The 23996-nt window shown below is 39.0% G+C and overlaps 1 protein-coding gene across 1 annotated transcript; it reads right to left on the bottom strand.

Annotated features, from left to right (window-relative positions):
- Nucleotides 1-1245: 1245 nt before the first annotated feature.
- C1QTNF7 (C1q and TNF related 7) lies at nucleotides 1246-20982 on the bottom strand. The gene is made up of 3 exons (XM_006101509.3): nucleotides 20915-20982; nucleotides 11856-12101; nucleotides 1246-2226 (listed from the first exon to the last, which is right to left on the bottom strand). The coding sequence occupies exons 2-3, from the start codon at nucleotides 12091-12093 to the stop codon at nucleotides 1595-1597; spliced, it is 870 nt and encodes a 289-aa protein (XP_006101571.1). The 5' UTR covers nucleotides 12094-12101; nucleotides 20915-20982; the 3' UTR covers nucleotides 1246-1594.
- Between the last annotated feature and the right edge of the window lie 3014 nt (nucleotides 20983-23996).

Below are 23996 nucleotides of genomic sequence, written 5' to 3'. Positions count from 1 at the left end.
AGAGATTAACCAAAGATCTTATATTCATACTAGTGGCCTAGTGCACGAATTCATGCACATTGAAAGAAAATTAATTAGAAGAAATACTTTAATATCACTATTCGCCCTTTCTCTATAATAGAAGTGTCAACCAAATTCATGATCAACAATGACAGATGGAAACACATGCGTGTGATTGGCTCCAGAGAGAGCTTTATATGTATCATGCATGCTTGAGTCAACTTACCTTTTATGGATATAGAACCAACTTGCTTCATGAGACCTGCTTTCTGATGTAGCTAAACTTTTTCCAGCCCAGTGAAGCACCCCAACTTCTCTTTCAGGTAATTGTCAGCAACACAGCAGTCAATATCAACCAATGCAGATTATTATTGTAGATCACACAGGGAGAACAAAGGGTAAAATATTAACAAGTAACTGCAGCAGTGTTGGACTATACTAGTATTCTGCACAGTGAGAAAAACCTGAAGTCATTTTCAAGGTCCACCATTTCTTACTTTGTTTCAGTAAGTTTGTTTCCAAACTTTCTAAATCTCTGTTTTCTGGCTAATGAAAAGAAAATAGGATTCCACCAAGTCTCCTATCTACCTACTCCAGGACTTCTGTGAGGATCAAATGAGATGAGGCAAGGGAAAATGCTTCACAGACATTTGGTTATAGTAAAAATTGTTTCCACCTGGCTAAAGTGTTCCTGGGCTGAAGAAACTGTAAGGAGGCTAGTCGTTGCTAGGGAGAAGAAGCTGGACGTTGCTATGTGACGTCATTACCTGGATGGAGGGAAGGACACTTAATATATTAGCCTTTAAATAGATAGATATGCATTATCTATGGACATAGACAATAGGGTGGTGAATGCCTGGGGTGGGGCGGGAACTGGGTGGAGGGAGGTATTGGGGGGGGCAGAGAGGGTGACATCTGTAATACTCTCAACAATAAAGATAAAAATAAAAGAGTTGTTGACTAAATATACAGGGTGGGCAAAAGTAGGTTTATAGTTGTGTCCACTTTTGAATACAATACTTAATAAATACATAATAATACAAGAATAAACCTTGTGTTTCACGTACAAGCACGAAGGAAGAAATAATAAAAAAGAAAATTATGACTTCACTTTAAATTGCTTGACATTCCTCAGCATCACTTACCTTTGGTTTCTGACTAACTATAGCGTTTGGAGAATTATCAAAGATTTTTGTCAGGGATGTTATGATTCTTTTAAATAACAGGCCAAAATGTGATTTTATAAAGATTTAATGAGACATTATCATTGCCGTCTGGTCTGATCACTCAGGGAATTTAATAAAAAAAAATTGTTAACATCGTCTTGGATTTGTTTAAATATTTATGAACACTGCTTTCAAGAGAATTCATATCTGGGGTTATTGTTTTATATCATTCATCTTGGTATGGTTTCAATAGTTTGGTGGATCATCTTGTTTTAATAATAAATGTCGCTAGAGCTGTCTGTAAATACTCTGGAATCGGAGCGGGAGTCTTTGGATCTCATTGCTGTGTATTCCACCTTCCAGGGCCCCTTGATGAAATCAAAGTGTCTCCCACAAGGATTCTGGAACCTGCTGGTCAGCAGTCCTGGTCACAGCTCGTCGTCTTCTGATATGGAATCTAGGTAATCTGTGTCAACGTACAGGAGAAATCCGGAGAACAAGCTGTCTGCCCAACCTGGGTCTGAGAAGAGGCCATTCTGGTCATTGAAGAAGATCTCCAGCCAGACTTCATCTTCCGGCTGCAGATAGATGACTGTGGACCCTGAAGCCACATCATGGTTCCCTGTGTTGGCGTCGAAGGTCTTTATCCGGTACTGCCCGTTGTGCACCAGCCCGATTGCCAGATGCTTATTGGCCAATGTGATATCATAAGAAAAGTAGTAGATTCCCGGGAAAGCACAGATGAACTTCCCTGTGGCAGGGTTGTAGTGTTCTCCCTCATTGAAGAGGACCTTGTTAAATATGATCGGTAGCCTCTCTTCTGGGTAGCTGGTGGTGATGCCAACAGAAAAGGCAGATTTGAGCACGATGCTTCCACATCTACAAACTCCAGGCAGCCCTGGGTCCCCTTGCTCTCCTCTGTCTCCCTTCGGTCCAGCAGGCCCAGCTGGACCAACTTCTCCTTTCTCACCCTCTGGTCCCATGGGTCCCTTCTTCCCCGTTTCTCCTTGGTCCCCTTTCTCTCCAGCAAGGCCCAGCGGTCCAGTCTTACCTCTCAAACCTTTAAAAAGAGTTTAAACTTTAATTAATGGTTCCTCTAAATACAGAGTGACAAAAAGCATGCCCACATAGTCCCAGCATACCATACATTAATCTTTTCAGACAACTTTCAACTGTGTACTACTAAACAATGATTTTTAAAAAAATCTGAATCACTATAATGGAAATAGAAAAATTTCATCATAATTTCAAGTAAATTTTCCTATGTGAGAAATCATTTCATTCTGACTAATTAAAAATATTTAACTATCATTCTGATGATGGATTACCTGTCACTAAATTAGTTACATTATAGGTACTCATTACTACAGAAGGAATTTAAGGAGAATGATGGTGATATCATTCTTCAGAGTGAAGTCATGGGGGCAGACAGAACCAGGTGGATCCTGAGAGGCAGTTCTCTCTCATGCCTCATCCTACTATTAGTATTAATAATAAAAGAATTCATCAGAAAAGAAGAAGAAAATAAATAAATGAAAAAGAATTGAATGAGATTAGCTCATATTTATTGAACACTTGCTATACATCAGGAACAGCATTTTATTTACATGTATTATCTTCTTCAAGATTTGCGACAGTTTTATGAGCTAGGCATTATTATTATTACTTCCATTGTAGATGAAGAAACCTAGCCATGGAGAAGTTCATTTGCTCAAGGAGATAGAACTAGTGAGTGACGGAGCTATGACCTGAACTCATGCCTGCCTGACTCAGAAGCGTGAGCATTTCTGTGGCTAGAGTGTGAATTGTAAAGGGCTCCAGGCATAGTGAGGGCTCACTATGCTACAATAACCCAACAACAGTGACTGCCACACTGTGCAGTAAGTCTTTTATGGAGGAGAAAACTGAACCCAAGAGAGATGAAGCAAGGACAGGACTGGAATCCAAGTCTCAGTCTACTGATGCTTCCCCTTCATCAAAATGCCTCTTACCTTTGGGGCTGGAATCAAGAATCCTAAATTTGATTTGGCTCTACAGCTAAGGGCTGTATCATTTTAGGCAAGTCCTTTAATTTCTCTGGTCTCCTTACATATAGAAAAGACATAGCAACTGTGAAAAGATTTCAACAAATTGAAAATCACCATAGAGAAATATTTTCTGTTTGCCCAATGTTTTATGTCTACAGATCAACCATCAGCTAAATGCAGAGAAATAGTGATCATGGCTTGAAAGTGATAAGCAACATCTATTTAATTTTTAAATCGTATGTGTAATAGCAATGACTTAATAGCATAAAAAAGGTCATCCAATTTTATAGCCAAATCCATTCCATAAAAAGTGCTTATGTAATGGTACATTCTCAAAAATATCCAAATTATTTGGATATTTGTAATGTACTTTGTAGTCAGGGAAAATATATTGTTGATATATTGTGTAGTTTATTTTCAGGAACTTATATTAAACTAAGCCTTTTTATCTTGATAGTGCTTTGATAGCATTTTTTTCAATATATTACATATGCACTGGTGTATGAGTTTGATCATTTTCAGTTATTTGGCAAATTTAGCAATAAAGTGTTCTGGATAATGTAAATTTGAAAAGAATTAAAGCTTTACTCTTAAAACATCAAATATTTTGTTTCTATAATTTTGTAAAGACACTGTTTGACAATTTATGGTGCACAAAAGATGCTAAAAATGAATGCATTTTTTTGGTGTGTGAGACCAGCATTATTACTGATCATAGAAGTGTTCTCCAGCTATAGATGACATGTGTTCTCTTTTTTCTTTTCTTTCTTTCTGTCTTTTTAAATTCTTACCTGAGGATATGTTTTTATTGATTTTAGAGAGGAAGGAAGAGGGAGAAGAAGAGGGAGAGGGAGGGAGGGAGGGAGAGAGGGAGAGAGAGAGAGAAACATCAATTTGTTGTCCTTGTTTGCACCCCAACCAGGGATCAAACCTGAAACCTGGGCATGTGGCCAGACCAGGAATCAAACCCGTGACCTTTCAGTATGGACGATGCTCCAACCAATTGACCCTCACTAGCCAGGGTGACATTTGTTTTTAAATTGAAATTCCACTGACTCCAGCCAGAACACAATCTGGTATTTATTTCTTGAATAAGGCTACAATAGTTTGACCTCTCAATGATTACTTGTTTTTGATAGATGTATAATATAAATATTATTTGGTTAATAAATTAACTTTGGAATCAAAGACAACAACTTATAAGTTGTTATTTTATTTTCAATAGAAGCTCAACTTTTGTTGTCTTCATCAGTGACTTTTGGTGCATTAATTAATAAAACCCCCACACATTTTGGCATCAGTAACTATTTGACCATTAAATTTCATTATGTACTCAAATCCTTTTGCCTCTTTTGCCTTTGAACAAGTCAATTCTTGTCTGAGTTCCAAATACTCCATTTGTACTACAAAGAAACTAGATCCAAATCCACTCCAAATCTGGTGGGAAAAGCAGTAAACAGTGACTAAGCAGACCAGGGATAAAACCCTAGTTCAGCCAGGAATTAGGTGAATTTGACAAAGGGGCTTCATCTCTCTGACTTTAGTTACCCAGACCTTGAAATGAAGGTGTTGGATTAGATCACTTGAGGTCTCATCCCATTGAAAATTCTTTGAGATCAAACCATAAATACTAAGATGCAATTTTACAATGAAAAGGTTGTCACAATTTCAATGTTTGGATTTTCTGTAGTTGTTTACTATTCTCAACTGCTGGGAGTTAGATAATCAGGGACTAGCTGTAATAATTTATAGTAATTCTTCCTGTTCACATCACAGATTTGCCCCTGTGCTAAGGACCAATGAATGAAGAATAGAAAGAAGGGATAGATCATTCTCCATCTCCCTATTCAGGCAGATATATGACTGTACAGAGAAGAGAATTATGGAGAAATTATTATCTATGCTTAAGTACTAAAGCTTGGAGAGAAAGGATTTCTACTCAACTCTCCATGATATGGGCTTACAAATATTTTTTTCAGTGCCATTTCTTTCTTTCTTTCATCCATCCATCCATCCACCCACCCACCCACCCATCCATGGATTTATGCATGCATGCATCCACCTGAACCATCTAATGTTTATTGACCATCACTGCATGCCAGGCACTGTATTAGGGCTAAGTGAGACCTTGACATGAACGACACCTGCTCTACTTTCAAGGTAGCTATTATTACATACTAGTAGCCCGGTGCATGAAATTCGTGCACATTAAAATGGAATTAATTGCCCTAACTGGTTTGGCTCAGTGGATAGAGCATCAGCCTGCGGACTCAAGGGTCCCAGGTTCGATTCTGGTCAAGGGCATGTACCTTGGTTGCAGGTACATCCCCAGCAGGGAGTGTGCAGGAGGCAGCTGATCGATGTTTCTCTCTCATCGATGTTTCTAATTCTCTATCCCTCTCCCTTCTTCTCTGTAAAAAATCAATAAAAATATTTTTTTAAAAAGAGAATTAATTAGCAGAGATATTTTAATATTGCTATTTGCCCTTTCTCTATAATAGAAATGTGAGAGATGAAAGGAAATTAGTAAAATGTATATGAAAATCATATATAAATTTATTAATAAATAAACAGTAACAAAAGGATATAACAACAACAGAGGCATGATATAAAAACAACAGTGATGCAAACAATGACTGATAAAGTGATTAAACTTATTCTAATATCTCCCTGTACACCACATTAAGAGTGAAAACACTTTCAGAGTGCTTGACTAATTTCCCTTGTGATGAAGTACTTAGAACTTTAACTGTAACATCACAGGCTCTTCAAACTTGAGAGAAAGCAACATATAACTGACCATGTGCAAAAACGGGTTCAGGTAGGAACATGCCTACTCTGTCTAGAGTTTGTTCTTGTGATTTATTAATAGTCATCACAAAAGCTGGCATCACGGGAAACCGTCGTCGAATTAATTTAAATGGGAGGCCAGTGTCAGATGGGGACAAATTAATTCTTGGAATCAGAACAGCCTCTCCCTCTGCAGATCCTGTTAATACTTCAGCTTCGATAATGTTAGGTCATAATCTTTTGATAATAAATCTGGTACCATTACAAAGACCCCATTTACTATTGAGATTTCTCAATAGCATGATGATTGCAACCACTTTCAATTTTAATTTATGACACAGCATTCCCGAAGGAGTAATACTATTCAGAAATTCCATGGGGAAATTTTCCTTTGTTTCTTTGTTATGGGGTGGGGCCACAACATTAGTAACAAAGAAACAGAATTAAAACTTTATTGTGGGGAGCCGCTACAGTGTTTTGGACAGGTTCAAGCCTTGGACTGATGAGAGGGCACAGTCCTCTCATTGCCACGTGCAAGTCCCAGCTTGGAGGGCAGGGCCCTCCCAGCACAATTATAGCCAACAGCTGTAGTTGTAAGCTTGAACCTATGGTCCGAACACGTGGCCCCACGTGCCTGAGTGATGTGGGCTTGATAGAGTTCAGGTGCATGTAGTTGAGTAGGATTGAAACCCAGGAGAATGTTTGTAAACATCTTGGTCACGCCCTTACTTTGCCTCATAGCATCTGCTATAAAATAAAGGCATGGCTGTGGGTGTGGTCGCTGTCTCTCAGAGAAGCAGCGTCCCACCAAGACCCGGCTTTCATTCTCTTGTCTGTCTTTTCTCAGCCTTTCAGCTGCCCCACTCAGGTTCACCCGTGCTGGTGTGGCACACTTTAGAAAGATCTGCCTCCACCCTCCCAGGGCGGTTCCTGCCTCAAACTCTGCCCTTACAGGAAACAGCTCCGGGAAACAGCTTTGGGGAGGGCGCAGCCATTGCCAAGACAACCCCTGTAGGACTGACTTCCTTCCGCTCCGTCGCTGTTCATCTGTATGTGATGAACACCACCCATGGTTTTTATATAAGTAGATTATATTGTGATCTGCAAATATGGGTCTTAGCTAAGTCCATAAATATCCAAAACCATATAATAATCCAGAATTATCTATTTCATGAGGGGTGTCTAGTGTTATTTGAAGATATTTATGTGGATGTGCATTCAAATTACATTAAATGTTAATAATATGAGACAACAGTAATTGCTATCGACCAGTGAAGGAGACAAATATTTCAGCAGAAAATGTATAATTAAGTATAATAAGCTCTGTGCGTGTAATTTAGGATGGGGAAATTGGACCCAAACTATGCTTGATTCTGCATGCACTTGGTTGGGGTAAATGCTTGGGGATGATCACCAAGGGCACATAAATGAGAAGACCTTCATAGTGTCACTAAGTGGGAAGAGGGAAGAGAAGCTTCCAGCTGGGCTGTGTCCTGTTCAGCCACATTGAAAACATGTCCCCAAAGCCCCAGGGCTCTGTTCCTGCTATTTGTCATTGTGGTGTGCTCCTCTTCATTGATTACAAAGGTGTTCTTACTTTTCCTGTCTTAGCTGTCATATATCCTTATGCATGGGCATGTGGATATTGGATTTAAATAATCTCAGGCTGGGAAAGTAATTTTATTTTTAAATCTCCATTTTTCCCATTTGTAACATTATTGTTATTGCTGATTACAGTAATTGCTAAAAGGGTTATGGTGGACAGTAATTATTACATGTAAAATTTCTGATACATAGGTATAGTAAGTTCTCAGTAAATGCTTATGATGATGATGATTACATACAGGTTGGGGTAAAAGTAGGTTTACAGTTGTGAGTATGCAAAACATGGCTTATTCTTGTATTATTATTTTTTAATTATTGCATTATTTTCTATACAAACAACTGTAAACCTACTTTTGCCCCACCTGGTATTGTGATTGTGTTTTTCCATATTAGACTCCCATATCCAAATGTTTGCTTATTGAGGCAAGGACAACGTCATATTCAGGTTTGTGTTCTCTGTGTCTGGAACCATGTTTTCAATGAGAAGCAATTTCACATCACCCACCAAAGGAGTGTTAGGAATGTCTGGAGACATTTTTGGTTATCACAATTGTGGGGGTGACCCTCGTACCCATTGGGAACCTGCTGAAGGTCATACAGGATAGTCATCCACAGTAAATAATTATTCAGCCCAAAATGTCATAGGGTGGAGGTTATGAAACACTGGTCTAGAACAATCCTGAGTAGCAATAGGTGTGCAAAAAGCTTGTGGAGTGAATAACGCATGAGTGGATGGATGAATAAATGGATTGATGAATATGGGGGTGTAGTTGGCCACATGCATGGTTAAAATTGGAGCAATCATGAGCATTTGATTTAATCTGAATGCATATTCATAAACATCTTTAAATAACAATAGAACTAGCTTATAAGACAGATCACTCATTTCTAGTTAATTATGTAGCTTTGGATATTCACGAACTTAGCTATGACTCATATTTGCAGATCACAATGTCACATGTAATAGCAGCTAACATTTCCTGAGTGCTTACCACATGGCACTTATTCTATTGCATGTTTTACATGTATTATTGTCCTTAATCTTCACAATCACCCTTACTACCCCCTATTTACAAATGAGAACACTGAGGCTCAAAGAGGCTATTTGCCCAATGATACTAAGCAGTAACCGAAGGAGCCAAGATTTCAGCCTACTAGGTGTACCAGTTAATAATGCGGATTTTGTAATCAAAGAAAACAAAATAATTTCAAGAGAAATATCAAAAGTGCTTTATTCAAAGTAATATCTATCGCTAGCTACACATTTCTCTCTTCTTTCAGGTAATTTGTGGATACCGTTTCAATAGAACTTTTCTTGTTTTGAGGCAAACCATTCAGAGACCCAATTTTCCACTTCTTCGTACGTTTTGAAGTGCTGCTCAGAAAGCGCGTGTGCCATCGGTCAGAACAAGTGGTAATCTGAAGGAGCAAGGTCTGGTGAATACGGTGGTGGGTTAATACTTCCCAGGCAAGATCTTTTAAGGTGTCCTTAACTGGTTTTGAAGTGTGTGATGGTGCATTATCATGAAGCAAAATTACTTTGCCGTGTCTTCTGGCACATTCTGGTTGTTTCACGACCAAAGCGTGGTTCAAATTGATTATTTGTTGTCAGTAGCGATCAGCATTAACGGTTTCATCTGGTTTTAGAAGCTCATAATACACCACACTTTCCTGATCCCACCAAACGCAGAGCATTGTCTTCTTTCCAAAGCAATTTGGCCTTACATACAGTCAATGTTGATGGTTGACCTGGATTCTTTGCATTTGGGATTCTCAAAATAAATCCACTTTTCATCGCCAGTCACAATTTGATGCAAAAAAGACTTTCTTTCGTGCTGTTGAAGCAACATTTTACTGATTACTTTTCGGTTTTCCATTTGTCTTTCATTCAGTTGATGTGGCACCCATTTTCCTTCCTTTAAAATCTTTCCCATTGCTTGTAAATAGTAGGAAATTGTTTGCTGAGCAACGTTTAATCCTTCTGCAAGTTGTTTTTGAGTTTGACACGCATCTTCACCCAATCATGCTTGTAATTGTTGGTCTTCAAACTTTTTTGGTTGACGTGGATGTTCTTTGTCTTTCACATCAAAATCATCACTTTTAAAGCATTTAAACCAGCATTCACAAGTATCTTGAGATGGAACATGTTCACCATAAGCTTCACGAAGTATACAATAACTTTTTCTTCACAATAAAGTAATGAATTAAAACTTCCTGCAAATGCTCTTCTTTTTGGCACAAAATTCAAAATTTTTTGTTTTGTTTTGTTTTTTAATTTTTAATTTTGTTTTATTGCTTAAAGTATTACAGAGTATTACATATGTCTCCTTCCCCACCCCCTTGACATTCCCCCGGCCTCCCCTACCCCCCAGTGTCTTGTGTCCATTGGTTATGCTTATATGCATGCATACAAGTCCTTCGGTTGATCTCTTCCCCTCCTCCCAACCCTCCTCGGGGTTCCCACTGTAGTTTGATAGTCTGTTCAATGCTGCTCTGCCTCTGTATCTATTTTTGTTCATCAGTTAAAAGAAGGAATTTTTACCAATTTCAACAGCATGGATGGAACTGGAGAGCATTATGCTAAGTGAAATAAGCCAGTCAATGAAAGAAAAATACCACATGATCTCACTCATTTATGGATAATAAATTCAACATTTTTAAGCATAAAAATATTGATGATGTTAACACCTTCAGAAAATTTGACATATGAAGTTTTGAAGCTTGTCAATACAACAAAATAGCATACATATCAAATCGCATATATATCAACATATGTGTAACTCCATCTATTGAAAAAAATCCACATTATTAACTGGTACACCTAGTAAGTTTTTCTGACTCCAATGGATGTTTGTGTAATCACTACATTACTGCTTCCAGGCATAGCAAACTAAAAGTGTTGGTAATACCTAACTATGATCTTTGTGTTACTAAGGACATTCTTGATCATGACACAGTAAGTTGTGTCATGCTGTTGTATGAAAAGGTTTGAAAGATAAGATTGAAGCTCCCAATTAACAGTTCTTTATCTGATGTTGAACTTTCACCTAAAAATTCTTTATCTAATATGGGACAATATTCATGCATTCGGTAGCTACTGATTTGCCAAATATTTTCTGCATGACAAATTCAGAAATGAATACAGTGGGGCCTTGACTTATGAGTGTCCCGACTAATGAGTTTTTCGAGATACGAGCCATCTCTCGGCAGATTTTTTGCTTTAAGTTGCAAGCTAAAATTCGGGTTACGAGCCAGCTTCAGATACCCCACCGCTAGTTGGCGCAGCAAACGTCACAGTGAACGCCACAACATCAGCCCAGCATCATGTGTCTCACTCATTCACTTTAAGATTTGACATACGAGTAATTTGAGTTATGAGCTCCATCACGGAACGAATTAAACTCGTAAGTCAAGGCCCCACTGTAATTAGCCAGTAATTTGCATATATATTATATTGTTTCATATAACAGCACTAAATGAAGTGCAATAACTAGAGAGAGACACACTTCTTAGATCTATTGACATTTTGTGCCCATCCTTTGTCCCAACTTTTGGGTGAACACAGCCTCTCTAGAATTTCAATCCATTTTACTCTGAAGGGCTGGCAAATCTGGCAAGCTTCCTGGGACAAGTTATTTGTGGGGGGGAAAAGTGAAAATTACTGAAAGACGAGGGGACATTGTGTTGCTGTAAAGAGCTATAAGAAACCTATTTTTTCTCGCTTTTATAGGACAGAGAGATGAACCAGGAAATGTAGGCTACACGTTACCATTGTCATTTCATCTTTGGAAAAAAACCCCTGGGACCCCTTTATGTTCAGGATATTAGTGCAGAGCAGGAAGCATCAGGCTTTTGGCTCCTAATTCTGCCTCTGCTTCACCTCCCCTCCTGTTCATCTCTCTGTCCATCCATCACGCCCTCTTGCATGCAGGCATGACCTGCTGGATGTACCAGCCCCAGTGGTCATAGGCATCTGATGTTGGAATCCAGCTCTGCTCTTCCTTCGCTAGTAATTCATTTGATTGTGGCATTGCTCAGTGTTCCCACCTATAAAATGTGATGACGTCCCCCTGAAAGAGTCGTCATTACAATAAAACGAGAATGCATGTAGAATCTAGAACATGTCTGAAGCATAGTCAACACGCAATACATTTTTATGTTTGATGAAGGTGAAATAGAGGAGGGATTTAGAGAAAGCAACAAAGAGAGGGAATAGTTTTCAGGGAGGGTGAAGGAGGGGTTTTTTTCGAGCCTCATCATTCATTACCTGCAGCCCCCTTTTCGCCTTTCTCTCCTTTCCTGCCGTCTCTCCCATCTCGTCCTGGAAGGCCGATCCGACCGTGGGGTCCAGGGGAGCCACTTGCTCCAGGAGGGCCAGGAGGTCCAGGTAAGCCAGGGATGCTACAGATATATCTTGGGGCGTAGCTCTCTCCTTTGAACTGATTACCTCGAGGTTGTCCACTTACACAAATGGCAAAACTTGTAACATAGAGCAAGACAAACATCTTTGACTCTGCAAGAAAAACACACAGACATAAAGGCACCCTCTCAGGTGGAACTTTGGATGTAATGGAACATGAGAATGGGTATTTGCAATATGTCACTTCAGTGCTCAACTTCTCATGACTATAAAAACACACTGTTCATCCTCATAATTCCATTAGAAACTATCAACTCATTACTAATAGAGAATTCTCAGTGTACCACGCAGGGTTGGTGGAGATAAAGGATTGATTTAAAAATTTCAAAATAGCCCTAGCTTGTTTGGCTCAGTGGATAGAGCCTTGGCCTAAAGACTGAAGGGTCCCACATTTGATTCTGGTCAAGGACACGTATCTTGGGTCAGGGCACATGTGGGAGGCAACCAAATGATGTGTCTCTCTCAGATGGATGTTTCTCTCGGTCTCTCCCCCTCACTTCTACTCTCTCTGAAAATCAATGGAAAAATATCCGCAGGTAAGGATTAACATAAAAATAAAATAAACTACCCTCCATAAAGGAAAGGGAAAATTTGCTTAAAAAATTAAAAAATATATAAAAAATAAAAATTTCAAAATAAATCCCTTTGTTGCATATTTTCTGCAGGGATCAATGATAGACTTTGCTAAATAATGATTTCTTTTTGCCAAAGTAATGCGTTTTTTTTGAAAATTAGAGATAAAATTAGATATTATTAAATGAATAATATAAACATGAATGTTATTCTCACCACCCAAAGGTAATTATTTAGATTTTGATATTGGTATCCTGCCAGTCTTTTTTTCTAAGCCATAGAGAAAAGTGATATCATATCATTCCTGCAATTCTTCAACTTTTTCCACTTAACAATTTATCACAAGCATCTTCCCATGTGAAAAATTATTTATAACATTAAATAAATTGTTGGATTGGTCTCTATTACCCTTTATGTACAGAATTCCCCATTAAAAATGTTTGTTTCCAGGTTTCTGCCAATGTAAACACAATGCTAGGATCCTTATATAGAATCTTTGCATGCATCCCTAGTTGTTTTCTTAATATTTCTGGGCTTTGTAAAGCAAGAGAAAGAAAGTGTTCTTTTCAGGAAAACCATGTTTTTCACCAAATAATCACGTGTAATGCCAATTAGTGTTAATTTGAATACTCTGCCTGTTCAGAGGGGGTCTCAAACTTTAATTTAAAATCTGCAGGCTATGATGCCATGGTGTCCCATTTAAGCTGGCAGCAAGCACAATTAAAGACACAATTAAAGAGCCAAGTGAAATCAAAGCATGCCTAGTGCCACATGCTCAGAGTGGAACAGGCAATAGGTCTGTAGCTATGATCAGATAGAACTTGGTTTTGCCCTCCATAAGCCTGGCAGCTGAGAATGATGGATCATTTATGATCATGAAATTTGGCATATGGGCTGAAGGGTGGGTGGTGCAGGCTGGGGACACCTGATTTGCTAGGCTAAATGGCCTTTAGCATCAGCAGTGTCTTGGATGGGAGAATGTATGCATGCGGGGCCTCATGAATAAATAGTTTTTAGATAGTTGGACCTCTCCTTTAATAGAAAATCTGTACAATGCTTGATATAGATGCCTAATATATACTTACACAAAGGAAAACATTATACAATGTGAGAAAAGCAATCAGATAAAGTTCCTTTGTTATTTTTTGATTGTGGCATTGGAAAATTAACCAGGCACACTATACCATTTTTATGGTACCCATGAGGAAATTGCAACATCTTGGAATCAGACCCAGAAATTTGCCAGAGCATAGGAATGACAAACGGAGAAAAACAGCGTGCACATATGGTTTGGAACAGATCTGATTCCTAGAAATCTTATTAGTGAAAAACTGAAGCAACGTGTCCAAATATAGGCTCTGTATCCTTCACCAAATCTCCATGTTACCAGTGGGCCCGCCCTCCCAGACTCAAGGAGAACATCTTTGCCATGTTCTGTCTGCTTGACTGGTCACATGGCACAAATTCAAAATTACTGATCTTGTGGCTAAGCTGGGATTAAGGCATTTTCTGAAAAGCCTAGCAGATCTGATAAAAATACAGCCTTTTCAAATGCGCCTCAGATGAAGGAAATGAAAAGGGCCTTCTAACCACACCCCCTGCCACAATTAAAACAAGATGCAATAATTACATTGCTAGTTCTTCTTTCTTCTAAAAAACTGATCAGAGGAGGCTTTGGGAAGGGATTTGAAAAGATGCTTATACAAGACAGTCATAAAAAGGCTTTCCATCAGACATCCGGTGGGGGGATTCTGTAGTTCAGGCCAGGAGCTGCTTCTAAGAGGAACTTGACATTATCTAGAGAAAGTTGCTCTGGGCAATGGCATCTCAGACACTCTGAGGAAGAGGCTGAAAACACAAGTTAGGGGCCAGTCTGTGAAGACATCTGTGGTAAAGGTCTCAGTTATGGTGGATAGAGAAAGCAGACATTCTAGATGTACTTGAAAGAAAGGGTATTACTATTTCCAACAGCCACGCCACAAGGTGCTCAAAGGAGGAGTGAATTGAAACAATGGAAACAAATGCATTTATAGAACAAATGGTTTGCTTTCACTGACAAGTCATTGGAATATTTTCTGGACAGTAGTCTAAATGCTGGAAGCATCCTCAGCTAGATGTTTTGAAAGGCACTCAAAATGATTATCCATCAACAGTCCTCAACAGAATTGAGGAACAATGGGTTGTGGTGCCTGATATGTGATAACGGTCTGGTTGTGAGTGGCCAGTCAAGTCTTGGAACTCAGTACCTCAGGATGATAAAGGGGTGTGGATTATAATGGGAAAGGACAGTGGCATCACCCTGTAATGGTTCTTTACTTCACTTAAAAGTCAAAAGTCTCATGGAAGATGATCTACAATGCCCTCCTTGGCTGGGCACCAAGCCTCCTTCTTCCCTGAATTCACCCTCTATTCTTCTTTCCACTTTCTCAGCTCTAGTCACATTGAATATCTTGGTGTTCCTCAAAGACACTAGGAATGTTCTGCCTTAGGGTCTATACACTATCCTTTCTCTCTTTCCAGAACTCTGTTCAGGCATGTCTCACTCTCTCATATCCTTCTTCCAGTTTTTGCTGAAACACCACCCTCTCATGAAAGCCAACTCTTACCAACTTATTGAACATTGAAACATGATACTCCCTGATCTTCCCTCATTCTGCTGATTTTTTTGTATGATATTTATCACCCTCTAACTCCCTAGATTATTCTTATCTCTATTGTTCTTTTTTATATTATACTAGAGGCCCGGCGCATGAAAATTCATGCCCTGGGGGGGGGGGGGGAGGTGTCCTTCAGTCCAGCCTGCTCCCTCTCACAGTCTGGGAGCTCTCAGGGGAGGCAACCGGCCGATCAGGGGAAGGCGCCGCCCCCATCACCCAGCTGCAGCTGCTGCCTCTGGCCTCCCTCTGTGGGATGCGACCAGGCTGATCAGGGGAAGGCGTCAGCTGCCTGCCCTCCTTGGTCCTTGCAGCCAATGCAGCTTTGTCCAGAAGGACATCCAGAAGACGTTTGGTCTATCTGATCTAATTATCATATTACTCTTTTATTAGTGTAGACATCTTTTTTCTTCTAGAATGTAAGCTCTGTGAGGGCAGGATCTTTGAGTCATTGATGTCTCCAACCATTTAGAACAGTGTTTGGCATAAACCTCAGCTCAGGCTGGGGGCAGAGGAGAAGACTAGAGACCCAGTGCACTAAATTTGTGCACTCTGGGCTGGGGGGGGGAGTTCCCTCAGCCCAGCCTGAAAACTCTCACAGTCCAAGAGCCCTCAGGGGATGTCCAACTGATGGCTTAGGCCTGTGGGGAGCAGGCCTAAGCTGGTAGTCGGACATCCTTAGCACTGCCGTGAGCCCAGTTTCTGGCTGAGCAGCGCTCCCCCTGTGGGAGAGCACTCACTACCAGGGGGCCGCTCTTGTGTTGAGCGTCAGTGTGCATCATAGAGACTGGTCAATCTGCCATTTGGTCGATTTGAATATTAGGATAATGCAAAGAATATCTCTGTATATTTATATCTTTTGTACATGGTTTATGGCAGGGGCAGTTAAAGCTTTTCCCAGTTTGCCTTTTTATTTTGTTTATGTATTTTTAAAAATACTTTTTTTCATGAAAACACATTTTTGAGGTTCAATTTATTGTGTTTAAAAGACTTTCTTTATTTCAAGATAACAAAGAGAATCCTCCCCTTTTCTCTCAGTTCTTTTATTGTTCCATTTGTTCACATTTAACATTTGACCCATCAGAATTTTTCTGACAAAATGTGTAAGATAGGGATCCAATTTTAGATTTCAACAACTTGAAAATGAAATGTATTTTAATAAACACTGCCTTTATAATTATTCAAAGTGCGTGTATACTTTTTTGGGGGATACTCTATATTAAATAATTATCCTTCACCCAATGCCCCACTGGTTTGTAATGAATTGGTTATTTTGGCTGGGAATGACCTATGTGTGTTATGGCTTTATAAAGATTACAATATTTTTAAAAAGCTTTATTGAGATTTAATTTACACAGCATAAAATTAACCAACTTAAAGTATATAGCTCAATGTACATTGCAGCCTAATTTTTGAACATTTTCAAGACCTCAAAAAGAATCCTTATACACATTAGCAGTCACTTCTCATACAAAATGGTTTGAAGGATTGTATTGAATTATGCAAATTTATAGAATATGGGCTAACATGTATTTTCCCCACCATTATGCTTCTTTGGAGTTAGAATTAAAGCTCTGGAGATATTGGTATTCTTGAACAGATCTGTCCTTGATGTGAATTGTAAATGACCATCTATTCTATATTTCTGTAGGGATTACAAAATAACAAGTTTTTAGATTTCAAACACATACTGAAAAAAATTACTTTGTGGAACTGTAGATTTAAGAACCTTCATGTTGATGTGTGTTTTGAATCTGTAAGGCAGGAATGTAGTATACAGTATTTTGTAAGTATATTTTTAGTGATGGAATCCTTTAGTCTTGCTAAACTAGCCATGGAAAACACTTGGAGAAATACTGAATAATTCAGTGTAAAAATTGAACTTCTAGAAAATGTATGCACAGATTGAGATCCCTTTGTAAATAGTATTTTTCCCTTTATTTAAAAAATAAAACAAATCCATGCAGATACAGTCAACCCATATTTGACAAGAGAGCCAAGAATACTCCATGGGAAAAGAGTAGTCTCTTCAGTAAATAGTGGTGGGCAAGCAATATTCACATGCAGAAGAATGAAATTGGACCACCACTAAAAGATTAACTAGAAAGGGATTAAAAACTTAAATGTAAGACCTCAAACTGTAAAACCTATAGATGAAAACAGAAAAAAAAATCATTGACATCGGTTTTGGCAACAATTTCTTTTTAATATGGCATGAAAAACAGCCACCAAAGCAAAAATAAACAAGTGGGACTACAGCATACTAAAAGGTTCCTGCACAGCAAAAGACACAATCAACAAAATGAAAAGGGAACATATATAATGGGAGAAAATGTTTGCAAACCATGTATCCGGCAGGGCATTAATATCCAAACTATATAAGGAACTCATATAACTCGATAGCAAAAAAACCCAAATAATCTGATGGAAAGTGGGCAAAAGATCTGAATAGACATCGTCCCAAATTAGATATACAAACTGCCAACAAGCACATGAAAAGATGCTCAACATCACTAATTATCAGGGAAATGCAGATAAAAAACACAGTGTGATAGAACCTCACACCTATCAGAATGGGTATTATCAAAAAGAGGTAAGGAGTGTTGGTGAGGCTGTGGAGACACGGGAACCCTTGTGCGGCCACTATGGAAAACAGTATAACAACTCAAAAACAACTCAAAACATTAAAAATAGAACCACCACATGATCCAGCCATTCCACTTCTGGTTATATGTCCAAAGGAAATGAAAACAAAATATTGAAGAGATATCTGTACTTCCATGTTCATAGCAGCAGTATTCACAATAGCCCAGATGTGGAAACAACCTAAGTGTCAATTGACAGATGAATGGATAAAGAAAATGTGGTGTATACATACAGAGGAATACTAGTCAGCCATAAAAAGAAGGAAATCCTGTCATCTGTGACAAAATGAAACTTGAAAGCATTATACTAAGTGAAATGAATCAGACAGAAAGACAAATACTGTATGATATCACTTATATGTGGAATCTAAAAAGTTGAACTCATAAACACAGAGAGTAAAATGGTGGTTTTCAGGGGCTGGAGAGTGGGAGGAAGGGGGAGATAGTGGTCAAATGGTCAAACTTCCAGTTATAAGATGAATCTGTTTTGGGGATCTAATGTACATCATGGTGTCTATAATTAACAATACTGTAGTATATACTTGAAAATTACTAAGAGAGTAAATCTGAAATGTTGTCACTATATATACAAAATGATAATTAGGGGGGTGGATGAAAGTGTTAATTAATTTGATTGTGGTAATCATTTCACAAGAACCAGGATTATAAATCCACACATGACTGTGTATCAAATCTTCACATTGTACCCCTTACACTTACAAATGTTATATGTCAATTATATCGCCGTGAAACTGGAAAAAAAACCCTGTAGTTGTGAGAAATGTACAGTGGTGCAGCTGCTATGCAAAATAGTATGACAATTCCTCCAAAAATTTCACACAGAATTACCGTAACATCCAGAAATTCCACTTCTGGGTGTTTACCCAAAAGAAGTGAAAACCGGGACTCAAAAAAGATATTTGAACACCCATGTTCACAGCAGCGTTATTCACAACAGCCAAAAGCTGAAGCAATCCAAGTGTCTATCAACAAATGAATGGACAAACAAAATATGGTACATGCATGCAATGGGATATTACTCCACCTTCAAAAGGAACAAAATTTTCACACAAACTACAACACGGAAGAATCTTTTTTAAATTGAATGTATTGAGGTGACACCAGTTAACAAAATTATACAGGTTTCAGGTGTACAGTTCTACAACACATCATCTGTACACTATATTGTGTGTTTGCCACCCCAAGACAAGTCTCTGTCCATCACCATTTATCCCCCTTATATCCTCTTCCACTGGCTCCTACCTCCCTTCTCCCCCCAGCAATCACCACACTGTTGTCCCTGTCCATTAGCTCTTTTTCTTCTTTTCTCCTTTTGGCTCAATCCCTTCAGCCACTCTCAGCTTCCCCCCCTCTCCACCCCATGACAGCTGTCAGCCTGCTCTATCTATGAGTCTGTCTCTATTTTGCAGAAGAATCTTGAAGACCTTATGCTCAGACAAATGTTGTATGTTCCTACCTACATGACGTAACTAGAACAGTCAAAACTGCAGAGACAGACAGTGGAATAACAATTGCCAAGTGCTGAGGGGAGGAGGAAGAGAGGAGTTAGTGTTTAACGAGCACAGAGTGTTAGTTGGGGAAGATGGAAAGTTCTGGAGATGGATGGTGGTGTGATAGTTGCGCAGTACTGTGATGTACTTAATGCCACAGACCTGCATGCTTAAAATGGTAAATTTTATGTTATGTAGACTTTACCATAATTAAAAATAATAAAAAATATTGAAATGGAGAAAACATAGTGGTTTTCTTATTACTCTGCTAGGTGTTTTAGAGACAACATATTCATAACCCCACACAACTTTTATTTTACAAACAAGAACATTGAGACTGAGGGCTCAGGCCCACACAGCCATAAAAATGGCTCAGGCAGGACTCGAACCGAGCTCTTTTTGTTTCCAAACACTTGAGTTCTCCCCTACATATTGTGAGGTGAACTGTAACATTGCTTCATGACAAAGGGCTGGACTTGATTATTAAGTCAAGTTGAAAATGTGTTTTGCCTGGAAATCATTAGGAAGGGGATAGGTAACCAGGGCTGCCAAAATGAGACATATCCTTGGCCTACAGGGGAGATTTCACAACAGCAGGCTTTTCCTTCTCTAGCTGCACGAGGACTGGCCCTGTGAGTGAGACAGGATGGGACCTTAGGTGTTCGTGACTTCTGTTCTATGGTTCCTCATCTCTTACTGTAAGACTCCAGTTTTCCTCCCCAGAACTTCTCCTTCCATTGGCCATGCATCACCTTCCCTTGTCCTGTCACCAAGTCTCCTATAAGACCACACACCACACTGTTATGGATATTTTTGTTGTTGCTGTTAATCTTCCCCCAAGGTTATTTTTTCCATTTTTTAGAGAGGGTGGAAAGGAGGGGGAGAGGCACAGAGAGAGAAACATCTATGTGAGAAAGACACATCGATTGGTTGCCTCTTGCATGCACCTCAACCAGGGCCAGGGAGGTATGTGCCCTTGACTGAGAATCAAACCTGAGACCCTTCAGTCCTCATAGCCAATGCTCTAACCACTGAGAAAAACTGGCTACGGTTGTTATGGCTATTTACTTGCTTTTTCTCCACCAACATATAAACTCTGTATCACCAACATTTAAGACAAAGACTGGTCTATAATAGAGGCTCAACTAAGATTGAAAGAAGAAAAATATTCATTCATCTATATTTATTTTTATCTACAGCTTTGGCTGCCTTATGTAAAGTGCTATGATGGCACAACAGTGATAAATATTGACATCTGTCAAACATATTGTAATGTTAAGTCCATATCGTCTTCCCAAAGACCCTTTTTGTGGTAGGTTGGACAGGGAGTGGATGTCCAGAGAAGTCAGGTAACTTCTTCATGGCAACCACACCAGTGTCAGACCAGAGATTTGACCCAAGTCTTCAGTTCTGTGGAGGCCTCTTAGAGAGCTATCTGCTTAATACACTCAAAAGCTACCATAATGATATGGGCATCGTACCAACATTTGCCAAAATTCTCAAAGAAAGAGTAAACACCATACCTTGCTCTGGGATAGTGGGTTGCTCCAGGATTCTAAATCCACAAGAGACCGAGGATCTTTCATGAGAGCTCAGCGAGAAACTTGCTTTGGTACCAGAAAGAAAAACAGATCCAAGTTCTCAGAGATTTCCAAATAGTTGTGCTAAAAATAATGTTCTCCTTTAGTCCCAAAGAGTCGGAGGCCCTGGAAGTCATTCATCAAGTGAGGCACAAGCAGGGGTTGGTTAAAACTACGGTTTTGTTTTGACATAAACCTTATGAGCCTGCTTTTGTTGACAAAGTTTACAGGCGCCTCCATCTCGGTGTGGAATGGCCTCTTTTCCAGATTTGTTTACTTAATTTTTCCCCTCTTCATTTGTTTTCCACTGAGGGGATGTTTCAGGGAAAAAAAGAAATTACTCACTGACTGGAAATTAGTTAACTTAGAAAAAAGAGTCACTTTCTATTTGAGAATTTTTAAGGTAGAGCATTCAGATTCTGGACATGGGATGGTGTCTCAGGGAACAACAAGGAGATTTGTCCCTGTTCTGATAAACATGGCAGAAAAATGGCCCCTCATTCTACATGCTGCAAAATGCAACAGAGTTATGAGTAGGGCACTGATGTTTTCTTTGTTTTCTGATAAATGGACAAATAATTGGGTATTCTTAGCAGACTAATATGTCTTTGTTCTTGTAGAGAACTGACAGTAACAACTCCATGGGCAGAATGGTTCTTCAGATCCTATGACCACTTGTCTTTGATGCAATCAATTTCTTTGTTTCCTTCTGATAGGTACTTATATCTCCTTAGCAACAGCACTATGTAATCCATGATGTCATTTATGGAAATGAAGTGACTGAAAAATCTTGTTTCCATCTTACTTTCTCCATCATTCTTCTCAAGCAACTGCAAACTCTACTAGTTAGGGAAGTGCACTCTGACCACGAATTTGACCAAGAAGCTAGTGGACTTTGCATTCCCATAAGCTTCATTTTGCCTTTGCTATCCACCTTCCCATCCTGAGGAAATTGTCTTTTGAATTTGTTGGCCGTTCAAAATTTGAGTGCCATCATAAGGTGGTAAAAGCATAAACAAAGAAGTGAGGCACAGATTTTCACTAAATTAGTGTAAGACCTTTTTTATTTCTTAATTAAATAAAATTGACATTGTAACATCATATAAGTTGAAGCTGTACAGAGTACCACCTTGAAAAAATTTAGATATTGTAATATGATTGCCATTGTAGCATTTTTACCACATTTCACAATTAGAGTACAATATTATTATCTATATTCATTATACTGTGCATTAGGTCCCTATGGCTAATCACTACTCATTACAAGTTAGTACCCTTAAACACCATCCACCTTATCCTTGTGTCCTCATCCCATGGTAAGCTACAGAGTAGGACCTTAATCTCTGCTTTTTTTCCTTCTCATTCTCAAAATAAAACTGATTGTTTTTTATTACTTCTAGGTTTCCACACAATTCTTAATAGTCTCTAACAAAGTGCTTGTGCCAGATAGGATAGAATTTAAGAAAACGGTTTCAGCCACTTCTATGCATATAGTCATAGAAGTCTTCTGGAAGGAGATTTTTGTTGTTATTGAGAGAAGTCACACCAATGGCTTTTCATGCTGTACATCAAAGGAGGAACTTGGGAGTGGCTCCGTGAAGGTTCTTCCTCTCAGGTACCCTTGGCTAGAGAGGGGCTGAGATTATTTGCTTAAAGAATCTAGGACCTTTGGAAAGAAAGAAAGCAGGGTACAACTTTTTCTCCCCATGATGTAAATGTAGGGAAATTAGTAATAGACAGTAGGATTAGCCTGTTTCAAAGCCTACTGTGAAGTAAAACACTATAGAGCACAGGATGGAACTGACCAGGAGGTAAAGAGACCTAAAGGAATCTGGAACGGCCAGCTTGGGTACATATATGAATGAGGCTGAAACGAACTGCTTTCAGTTCTTCTGTCATAGCAGCTATCCTTTGCAGGATGGTTGAACACATGATGGTGAATTGAAAGTCATTACATTAGTAGTGGGGTAATAAGGGATTAATCCTGGGGTCATTGAGAGCATCCCCTAGCAATGGACAAGCATCTACTGGGTTGTGCATGAGTAGCGTCACCATTTGGTGGCAGCTAAAGCAACAGGGAGAATAGGCAATGAAAGGTTTTGCTTTCCACTTTCTACCTGAAAAGCCTCTACTGACCCTGGAAGTATGTTCAACCAGAGAGAGCCAGCATTTAAAGATCTGGGGCACACAGCAGGCATGGCAGCCAGGAGAGAACCATGAAAAGAGCACCTATTAAGTAAAAGTACTTTGGTCATGTTTTTCTAATTCTCCTACTCCTTGATCTGACTATAGACATGCCTCAAGTGGAAGGAGGGGTAGGATTGGGGGAAGATTGAAAAAGAATAGCATATCCTGAGCTAAAGAAGTACAAAGGAAACACGCTTTATATTGAATGTAAAATTGAAGTTTTGACTTATATTTATCTTTTTTAATATCTGAAAATAAGTCACAATTGACTAGTAAATGGTTCGTGTAACTGAAAATAACCAGAAAGGTAAGGAATTTGCCTGAGATGTCATGAAAGGGCAGGCAAGAAAGACCCAACAGAATTTGACTAGAAGAATTGATAGGAGAAAAATGAGGTTGTTTCTTATTTATATCCTATTAAGGACAGATGAGACACCATTTGTAAATTCAGTAAACTCTGGAGAGTGTTCTAATGTAAAATAAAGGGTGTTTTGAGAGTGTTTAGTGGAGAGACTTAGTTGAGACTATGATTCGAGTTTGCCTAAAGAAAGGACATCTGACCTGAAATAGGAAAACAGGAGTAGGCATTAACCAGGAAGAGGGGTGGGAAAACACCTTCAGGCTGAGGAAATGCCATATGCAAAGGCCCTTTGGTAGAATGATTTTGAAAGAAGGTCTTTCATTGAAAGGAGCAAAAGAGAACATGTGCCTGAAAGGAAGATGTTCCTGAACCAGGCAGGCAAAACTCTTCTGGCCATGGGAGGTTCTGATTTTGATCCTGTGGGTAGTAGTGATACCACTGTAATTAAATAACTTATTAATTAATTAACAGGAAAGG

Source organism: Myotis lucifugus, unplaced genomic scaffold (assembly GCF_000147115.1).
Source record: "Myotis lucifugus unplaced genomic scaffold, Myoluc2.0 scaffold_367, whole genome shotgun sequence".
Lineage (NCBI taxonomy): Eukaryota > Metazoa > Chordata > Mammalia > Chiroptera > Vespertilionidae > Myotis > Myotis lucifugus.
Note: the sequence above shows the minus strand (reverse complement) of the source record. Positions and strands in the feature narration are given on the sequence as shown.